The sequence below is a fragment of the Strix aluco genome, chromosome 33, assembly GCF_031877795.1.
Source record: "Strix aluco isolate bStrAlu1 chromosome 33, bStrAlu1.hap1, whole genome shotgun sequence".
NCBI classification, from domain to species: domain Eukaryota; kingdom Metazoa; phylum Chordata; class Aves; order Strigiformes; family Strigidae; genus Strix; species Strix aluco.
Window position 1 is genome coordinate 2,879,178 of NC_133963.1, and position 9,903 is coordinate 2,889,080.

Here is a 9,903-nt window from a genome sequence, read left to right on the forward strand (position 1 = left end):
TGGGGGGCGGGGGGGGCTCGCCTTGCTCTCAGCAGCCCCCTAAAATTGGGGGTGGTGGTGGGAGGGATGGAGGTGCCTGGGGTTGGGGGTTTTGGGGACAAAAGGTGGGTTTTGGGGTGTTTTAGGGGTACCAGGGGTGCTGGGAGGGATGGAGACCGCTGCACAGGGGGCTCACCCTGCACCCAACAGCCCCCAAAACTCTGGGGGGTGCTGAGCGCTGGGTGTTCCCCCCCCCCCCCCCAGGAGGAATACGACGACATCGTCATCAACAGTGGGCGCTGCCTGGACTGATGGGGCCCCCTTGGGCCCCCCCCCAGATCTCCCCCTATTTATCCGGGGGCTCCCGATGCCGTTGGCTGGACTTTGGGGGAGCCCCCGCTTCCCCCCCCCACCCCCCTGAACCCCCTAATCCTGCCCCCCCCCAAAAAAAAAGTCTCTGTTGTAGCGTAGAGGGTTTATATCGGTTGTTGTAAAATAAAGAAGCGTTGGGCCACCGCGCGGCCCCCAATGCCCTCCTCTTCCTCCTCCTTCTCACACACATGTGCAAACACACACAGAGCGCACACGTGTGTGTGAATGCACATGGACTGCGCACGCGTGTGCAGAGAACACGTGCATGCAAACGCAGAGCGCACATGCATGTGTGAGTGGACACGGGCTGCGTGTGTGCGGGCAGAGAACACGTGTGTGCAAATAGAGTGCACGTGCATGTGTGAATGTGTGTGGGCTGCATACGTGCAGAGAACATGCGTGTGCAAACACTGCACACGTGTGTGTGAATGCACATGGATTGCATACATGTGTGCAGAGAACACACGTATACAAACGCAGAGCGCACACGTGCATGAATGTACATGGGCTGCATATGTATGTGCAGCAAACACGCGTGTGCAAAGGGTGCACATGCGTGTGTGAATGCGCCTGGATTGTATACATGTGCAAAGAACAGGTGTGTGCAGAGAACACGTGTGTGCAAACACAGAGCGCACATGCATGCGTGAGCACGCATGGGCTGCATATGTGCATGCAGAGAACACGTGTGTGCAAACACAACACACAGATGTGAACATATGAACGCATAGGGACTGCATACGTGTGCAGAGAACACATGTGTGCAAAGGCCGAGTGCACATGCATGTGTGAGTGCGCATGGGCTGCATATGTGCATGCAGAGAACACGTGTGTGCAAATAGCACACACGTGTGAATGCACACTGCCTATGTGCATGCACAAAACACGTGTGTGAATCCGCATGGAGTGCATACGTGTGTGCAGAGAACATGTGCAAACACAGTGCACATGTGAACGCACTTGGGTTGTGCATATATGTGTGGAGAACACGTGTGTGCAAATACACAGCATTCACACGTGAATGCACATGGGCTGCATATCTGCATGCAGAAAACGCGTGCACACAGAGTACACACGTGTGTGAATGCACATGAACTGCACAAATGCGTGCAGAGAACACACGTGTGCAACCACAGAGCACACACATGTGTGTGTACGTGGGCTGCACAGGTATGTGCAGAGAACATGTGTGCAAACACACAGCGTGCACACGTGTGAATGCCCACAGACTGCATACATGTGCAGAGAACACGCGTGTGCAAACACAGCGCACACACATGTGCAAAGCCCCGGAGGAGCACGCGTGCGCTCACAGGCTGCAGCTCTCACAGGGGGGTGACGATGGTGTTTATTGTGGGGGCTCATTAACACGGGGGGCAGACACAGACACCCGTGTCCGTGTGTCCGTGTGTCCCGTGTCCATGTGTCCTGTGTCCGTGTGTCCCGTGTCCGTGTGTCCCGTGTCCCCCCCCCACCTCAGGGCCCCTCGCGGCCCCCCCGGGGCTGGTTGGGGCCGATGTAACGCAGCAGCGGGGCCGAGGGGCGGCTCAGCACGTCCTGGCCGACGAGGGGCCGCAGGGCGGGGGGCACACGGACGCGGCCGTCCTGGGGGTGCAGGGCAGGTTGAGCCCCCCTTTATCCCCCCCCAGCACCCTAGGGTACCCCCCAATTTTCTCTGTACCCCCATTTTTGTATCCCCCCCCCCCCCCCAAACCACGCACCGGTAACTGGTTACACTCCAGCAGCGCAATGAGCATCCGGGAGACGGCGCAGGCGGTGCCGTTAACCTGGGGGGGGGCGCGGGGAGTTAGTGGGGGGTCAGAGAGTTTTGGGGATCCCCTGGGGGGGGGGCCCCCCCAAACCCACCGTGTGCGCGTGCCGCAGCCGCCCGCCCCGTCGCTGTACATGATGTTCAGGCGCCGGCTCTGGTAGTCGGTGCAGTTGGAGGCACTGGAGATCTTGGGGGGGGGGGAGGAGGAAAAAAAGGGGGTTCAGAGGCAGTTGGGGACCCCCCCACCTTCACTCCGAGGACCCCCACAATGGGGGTTCACCCACCGTGAGGGGATTCCCCCTCCCAATTCCTCAGCGAACCCCAAAATGGGGGGGGGGGGGGTGTGACACCCTGCGGACCCACGTAACGGGGGAATCTGCCCTCAGAGCCTGTAAAGGGGTTGGGGGGGGGGTCAGCCTGTGTGGCCCCCAAATTGCGGGGGGGGGGGGGGGGTGGGAATTGCCCCCCCAGCCCCCCCAGTTGTTTCACCTCCCCGTATTTGCCCCGTCCGGGCATCCAGGCTTCGATATCGAACTTGCGGTAAGCGGGGAGCCCCAATTCCTGCGTCGGCATGTCGAGGACACTGCGGGGGGGCTGTCAGCGAGGGTGTGGGGGAGGAAAAAAAAGGGGGGGACACACGCACGGGGACCCCCCCACTTGCGCTCACCGATAATGTAACCCCAACTCGGCGAAAATTTCCTTCTGCAGAGCCACGAACTCGCTCAGCAGCGCCTCGCTCTCGGCTCCGCTCTCCGCCGCCGTCACCCCAAACATTTCCACCTGCGGGGGACAGGGTGATATGTGTGTGTCCCCCCTCAAAAATATCCGCCCCCCCCCCCCGACGCTGGATCCTTCTCCCAGTTCCCCAGTCCCCCCAGTACCTTGGTGAACTGGTGGACGCGATAGAGCCCCCACGGTTCCCGTCCCGTGTCGGTCTCAGCCCGGTAGCAGGTGCTGGAGCAAACGACCCTGGGTGGGGAAAAAGGGGGTGAGGACCGCCCCCCTCGCCGCACCCCCCCCCCCCCCCCCGCCCCAGTGCCTTGGGCCCCCCCCGCCCCAAACTGGGAATGGGGGGGGCTCCTGCGGAGAGGGGGGGGTCTCTGTACCTGAGGGGTAAGTCCTCCAGCCGCACGGCGTGGTCCATGAAGTACCCTGGAGCAGAGGGATGGGGCTGGGGCGGGGGGGGGGGCAGTGGGGCTCCTGCCCCCCCCCAAAGACTCACAGACCCCGTTTTTGCCGGATTTTACCCCATTTTTCCTCACCTGCGATCCCCACCTCGGAGGTGCCGGCCAGGCAAAGGTCCTCGAAGCGGGAGGGGTCGATGGTGTAGATGGGCGAGGGGGTGGCGTTGGGCTGCATCCGCAGCCTTCCTGGGGGGGGGGACGGGGCTGCTGCGGGGGGGGTGGGTCCTGGGGGTACCCCAGGGTTGGGGGGGGTGTCCCGGGGCTGCCCCAGGTTAGGGGGGGGGTCCTGGGGGGTCCCAGCACTCCTGGAGTTGAGGCGGGGGTCATGGGGGGTCCCAGTGTTCCCAGAGATGGGGGGGGGGGGGAAGTTCCCAGGGGTGCCCCAGGGTGGGGGGGGGCGGTCCTGGGGCTGCCCGGGGGGGTCCCAGTGCTCCCGGAGTTTGGAAAGGGGGGGGTCACGGAGGTGCCCCTGGGGGGGTCCCAGTGCTCCCAGAGTTTGGGGGGGGGTCCCAGGGCAGGCAGGGGGGTGCAGGGAACTTACAAAGACGGCGCCGCGCAGCAGGTCAGGGACCGTCATGGGCAGGAAACCCTTGGGGGGGGGGAAAGGGGTGTCAGGGGGGGTGTGGGGCCCCCCCAAAGCCTCCTGCCCCCCCCCCCTAAAGGCTCCTGGGCCCCCCCACGCACCTTGGGCAGCAGCTTGGCCAGGGCGAAGCGCACGAGCGCGTGTTGCAGCAGCGCCCCGGCCCCGCACAGGTAGTAGGAACGATGGCCCGAGACGTGCGACAGGCGCCTGCGGCATGGGGGGACACACGCGTGTGTCACGGGGGCACACACATGTATCACAAGGGACACACATGCATGTATCATGGGGACACACACACGTGTGTGTCACGGGGCACACACATATGTCATGGACACACACGTGTGTGTCACGGGGCACACACATATGTCATGGACACACACGTGTGTGTCACGGAGGGACACATACGCATGTGTCACAGGGACACACGTGTGTCACGGGCACACACACCTGTGTCACGGACACACACACGTGTCATGGGGACACACACACGTCTGTCATGGTGGGGACACACACATGTATCACGGGGACACATGCATGTGTCACAGGACACACACACATGTATCATGGGGACACACACGCATGTGTCACGGGGACAAACACACGTGTGTTATCAGGGGACACACACCCCCATGTGTCACAGGGAAACACACATGTGTGTCACAGAGACACACGTGTCACGGGGACACACACGTGTCATGGGACACACACAAGTCATGGGACACACACAAGTCATGGGACACACACACGTGTCACCAGGGAGACAAACACACGTGTGTCACGGGGACACACACACGTGTCATGGACACACACACGCGTGTGTCACGGACACGGGGTGACACCCGGCTGTCCCTGCCCCCACCCCTGGGTGCTCACCGCTGGCGGATGATGTCCAGCCCCTCCCCCAGCTCCAGGTGACCCTTCGGCTTGAAGTCAAACGCTGTGGGGGCAGAAGCCGGAGAGTGGGTGGGAGCCTTCCTCGCCACAGGCACCCTCCTCTTCCTCCCCAAAGCCTTCCTCGCCCCATGGACCCTCTTCTTTTCGCCTGCTAGAGCCTTCCTCCCCCCACCCAGGGCACCCTCCTCCTCCTCCACCCCCTGAAATCACTCGAAGGAAACCTCCTCCTTCTCCTCCTCTTCCTCCTCCTCCTCTTCTCTTCCCCCTCCTCCTCCTCCTCCTCCTCTTTCTCCTCTTCTTCCTCCTCCTCCTCTTCTCTTCCTCCTCCTCCTCCTCCTCCTCTTTCTCCTCTTCTTCCTCCTCCTCCTCTTCTCTTCTCCTCCTCCTCCTCCTCCTCCTCTCCCTCCTCCTCTTCTTCCTCCTTCTCCTCCTCTCCCTCCTCCTCTTCTTCCTCCTTCTCCTCCTCTTCCTCCTGTTCCTCTTCCTCCTCCTCCTTCTCCTCTCCCTCCTCCTGTTTCTCCTCTCCCTCCTCCTCCTCTCCTCTTCCTCCTCCTCCTCCTCTCCTCTCCCTCCTCCTCTTCCTCCTCTCCTCTTCCTCTTCCTCCTCCTCTTCCTCTCCCTCCTCCTCCTCCTCCTCCTCCTCCTCTTCTTCCTCCTCCTCCTCCTCTCCCCTCCTCCTCTTCCTCCTCCTCCTCTCCTCTTCCTCCTCCTCTCCTCTTCCTCTTCTCCTCTTCCTCTCCCTCCTCCTCCTCTTCTCCCTCCTCCTCCTCTTCTCCCTCCTCCTTCTCCTCTCCCTCCTCCTCTTCCTCCTCCTCCTCCTCTCCTCTTCCTCTTCCTCCTCTTCCTCCTCCTCCTCCTCTCCTCTTCCTCCTCTTCCTCCTCTCCTCTTCCTCTTCCTCCTCTTCCTCCTCCTCCTCCTCTTCCTCTCCCTCCTCCTCCTCTTCCTCCTCCTCCTCCTCCTCCTCTCCCCTCGTTGGGCCTCTCTCAGCTCAAATCCCCGCAGGGAAACTGAGGCACATCCCCCCCCATACCTGGCTTCTCTCCCACCACCTCCACCACGCGGGCCTGGCTCTCGTCCCCAACAGGCTGCAGGAAAAGGGGGTGTCAGGGGGTGTGTGTTGGGGGGGGGGGATGCAGTGAACCCCCCCAAACTCACCGCCTCGGGGTGGGTGCGGTTGGGGAGCTGCAGGGCCTTGAGGTAGAAGCGCTCGTCCAGGGCGGCCTCCTCGGCCACCAGCGCCTGCAGCTGGGCCCGGATCTGGCGGCCGCGGGCTCGTAGGGCCGCGTAGGCGGGGAGCTGTGGGGAGAAGAGTTGGGGGGGGGGGGAACCCCCCCAGCACCCCCCGCATGGGAGCAGGGACCCCCCCCTTCCCCACCCCCCTCCATGTCCCTACCCGCCTCCGTCGTCTCCTTGTCATGGGCTGCCTGCGGGGGAGAGCGGGTGGGATGTGGGTGGGGGGACTGGGGGGGGGGGAAAAGGGGGAACAGGGGGGTCCCAGGGGGGTCCTGGGTGGGGGTCTCACCATCAGGGCCCGCACGCCCTGGGCCACTTGCCCCTTCTCGGCCTCCAAGCGGGCGATGGTGGCCCGCACCTCCCCCAGCCGGGACTCGGTCTGGACCTGGGGGGGTGGGGGGGTGTCGGGGGCGTGGCTACAAATGGACACGCCCCCTTCCGCAAACAAGCCCCGCCCCATCCTGACCCACGGCCCTTCAGCAGAGCCCCCAGCGCCTCCGTGAGCCACGCCCCTTCCCGCTCAGCCCCGCCCTTACCCCAGGCCACGCCCATCCCCCTAACCCCACCCACTACGAGGCCACGCCCATCCCTGTGACCACGCCCACTGAGAGGTCCCGTCCATCCCATGACCCCGCCCACTGGGAGGCCCCGCCCCTTCCCATTCATCCAACCGGCCGCCCCCTCCCCGCAGGCTCCACCCCGAGGCCGCCCCCACTTCGGTGCCGCCGTTCCCGCCCCTCCCCGGACAGACACACCCCCCTCCCCCCGCTGCCCCCGTTCCCGCCCTTCCCCGGACAGACCCGCCCCCACCGGTGCCGCCGTTCCCGCCCCTCCCGCGGCCCCGCCCCGCTCACGATCTGCCGCAGGTCGCCCCCCCGCAGCGGCCCCCGCCGCCGCTCCAGCTCGTGCTCGCTCAGCGCCGCCACGTCCAGCTGCGGCCGCGCGCTCAGGCCCTCGCGCACGTGCTCGTACAAACGGCTCCGCCCCAGCCCGGCCCCGGCCCCGCCCCCCGCCCCGCGACACCCCCGCGCCGCCGCCGCCGCCCCCCGCCGCGCCGCCGAGAGCGCCCTGGGCGCCGCCATCTTAGACGCCGGCGTGGGGCTGACGGGCGTCACGTGAGCGGAAGGGGCGGGGAGAAGCGCGACCGCGCCCACCCGAGCGCTCTGGCCACGCCCCCCGCACGGCTCCAACCCCGAGCGCGCCGTCCAGTGTCCCCCGGGCCCCGTCCCAGTGTCGCCAGACTCCCCCCCCCGTGCCCCTAGGTCCTCCCAGATCCCTCCTCTGGCCCCTACTGGTGTTCTCAGATCCCCCAGTGCCCCCCCCATCCTCCCTGATCCCTCCTCCAGCCCCTACCAGTGTCCTCAGATCTCCCCCAGTGCCCCTTCCCAGCGCACTCGGCTCCCCCCAGTACCCCCAGACCCCTTCCCAGTGTCACCAGACCTCCCCTAGTGCCCCCAGGCCCCTTCCCAGGGTTCTTCAACCCCTTTTCAATGCCCCCAGGTCACTCCCAGATCCCTCCTCTGGCCCCTACCAGTGCCCTCAGACCCCAGTGCGCCTTCCCAGTGCCCCCAGCTCTCCCCCAGTTCCCTAGGCCCCTTCCTAGTGTCCCCAGGTCCCTGCCAGGCCCCTTCCTAGTGGTGCCACACCCACCCCCCAGTGTCCCCAGGTTCCCTCCAAGTCCCTTCTGTGTTCCAAAACCTATTCCCAGTGCCTCCAGGCCCTCCCAGGGGCCCCCCAGGCCCCTTCCCAGCACCCCCAGCTTCCCCCCCCATTCCCTAGGCCCCTTCCCAGTGTCTCCAGGTCCCCCCCAGGCCCCTTCCCAGCACCCCCAGCTTCCCCCCCCATTCCCTAGGCCCCTTCCCAGTGTCTCCAGGTCCCCCCCAGTGCCCCTTCCCAGCATCCCCAGGTCCCTCCACTCTCCCTAAGTCCCTCCCCCGCCCCTACCCAGTGCTCTCAGAACCCCCCCCCCCGTGTCCCCAGATCCTCCCCAAGCCCCTTCCGTGTTCCAAAACCTATCCCCAGTGCCTCCAGGCCCTCCCAGGGGCCCCTCCGGCCCCTTCCCAGCACCCCTCTTCCCTAGGCCCCTTCCCAGTGCCCCCAGCACCACTCCACAGCACTTTCAGCACGGCAACAGCTTTTAATGGGTGCAGCGAAGGAAGAGCCCCCGGCACGGCGCGTCCCCACGCCGAGGGGATCTGTCGCCGCGCCCTCTCCCCCCCCCCCCCCCTCACTTCTTCTTCTGGACGTGGGCGCAGTCGTACTTGCCCCGCACGATGGTGAGCTTCACCCCCGGCAGGTCCTGGGTGCGGCCGCCCTGCACCAGCACGACGTGGTGCTCCTGCAGGTTGTGGCCCTCCCCGGGGATGAAGCACACCACCTCCTTGCCGTTGCTCAGCCGCACCCGCGCGCACTTGCGGTTGGCTGAGTTGGGTTTCTTGGGCTTCCGGATCAAGTTCTTGATCACCACCCCCTTAATCTGGGGGCGGCCGAAGGTGGCCCCTAACTTGGGAGGGGGCCGTTTGAACCGGCCCTGCCGGTGCATCTGGTTCAGGGTGGCCATGCCGCACGTCGGCTGCAGGCACCGGGGCACCGGGAGCGCGCCGGCAGCTGCGGAGGAGGAGGATAAAGAGAGGGGTCAGCGCCCGCGGGCGGCTCGGGGAGGGGAGGGGGGGGGCGGGATACGCACCGCAGCCGCTCAGCGAGGCCGCGGCCCTCAGCAGAGCGCGGAGCGGCATCATCCGGGCCGGCAGCACCGCGACCCTGAGGGGGAAACGCCCGGTTAGCGCTGCCCGGGAGGCGGCAGCCGCGTCCCGAGCCCGCACCGGAGACCGGCAGGGAGAAAGCATCGCCGCGCTCACCTCACGCCACCGCCATGTTAGCGCGCCACCACCTCCCCTTGCCGGCTTCCCGCCGCGCAGCGCTCAGATTGGGCAGCGAGAACGCCAATCTCCTACTCCTCGCTCTGTGATTGGCTATATTCTCCTTTACCCGCCCCTGACCGGGACGGCTCCTACGGGTCCGCGGCGGGGTCAAACGCTGTGCGGAGCCCCGCGCTCCACGCACGAAGCCCCGCCCCTAAGGGGCGGTGCCTGTTGCCGGGGGAACGCGGGCAGGGCGGGTGCCCGGATGCGGTTCGATCGCAACATGGCGGCGGCCGAGTGAGCCCGAGGGGGCAGCGGCAGCGCCGGGCCCGTCGTGAGGGGTGAGCCCCGGCTCATGGTGGGGGGTGAGGGCGTGAGGGGGACGTGGAGGGGTCTGAGGGGAAGGGGAGGCTGGAGGGGGACCGGGGGGGCTCAGGGGTGGGGGACTTTGGGGGTCCGAGAGGGTGAGGGGGGGGGCTGGCTGTGGGGAAGGAGGGTGCTGGGGGGATTTTGGGGGGCCTGAGGGGAAAGGGGGGGGTTTGGCTGCGTGGGGAAGGTGGTGTGAGGGGTTGGGGGTCCTGGGGAAGGGTGACGGGGGGGTGCCCTGGGGGGGGAAGGCTGGGGGGTGTGTGGGAGTGAGGGAGTTGGTGGGGTGTAGGGGGGTGTCTGGGGGGAAGGGGAGCGCGAGAGGGTGTGGAGCTGAGTTTGGGGGGCTCCTGAGGAGCTGGGAGCAGAAGGACAAGGGAGAGTTTTGGGGGGAAAAGTGGCAAAATTGGGGAGGGGGGGGTATCAGGCCTGCCTGAACCCTCGGGGCCGGGGTGGCAGGAGGCCTGGAGGGGAGCGCAGGTGGCTTGAGCCGGGGCGTGGAGAGGAGCCCTGGAATTTGGGGCGAGGCCGAGGGAAGGGTAGGGATGGGGCTCTGCCTTCCTCCGAACCCTCCCCGGCCTAAAAATAGTCAAAATTGTGGGTTATGGGGTATTGCACCGTGCTGGGGATCAGGGAACCTTACAGAAATCTCTTGTTCT

General features: G+C 65.9%; 2 protein-coding genes across 2 annotated transcripts; both read right to left on the reverse strand.

Annotated features, from left to right (window-relative positions):
* Positions 1–439: 439 nt before the first annotated feature.
* Positions 440–7,099, reverse strand: SARS2 (seryl-tRNA synthetase 2, mitochondrial). The gene is given in 18 exon segments (XM_074810097.1): positions 440–1,956; positions 2,073–2,138; positions 2,218–2,237; positions 2,240–2,309; positions 2,612–2,705; positions 2,790–2,902; positions 3,004–3,091; positions 3,229–3,274; positions 3,385–3,480; positions 3,483–3,492; positions 3,848–3,895; positions 3,991–4,096; positions 4,763–4,826; positions 5,815–5,869; positions 5,940–6,080; positions 6,179–6,208; positions 6,307–6,402; positions 6,872–7,099. Coding segments are annotated over 18 exon segments (1,500 nt in total). The 3' UTR covers positions 440–1,827.
* A 1,035-nt stretch (positions 7,100–8,134) lies between these two features.
* On the reverse strand, positions 8,135–9,014 carry MRPS12 (mitochondrial ribosomal protein S12). Its single transcript, XM_074810192.1, has 3 exons — positions 8,876–9,014; positions 8,704–8,777; positions 8,135–8,624 (listed from the first exon to the last, which is right to left on the reverse strand). The coding sequence occupies exons 2-3, from the start codon at positions 8,753–8,755 to the stop codon at positions 8,245–8,247; spliced, it is 432 nt and encodes a 143-aa protein (XP_074666293.1). The 5' UTR covers positions 8,756–8,777; positions 8,876–9,014; the 3' UTR covers positions 8,135–8,244.
* Positions 9,015–9,903: the final 889 nt, after the last annotated feature.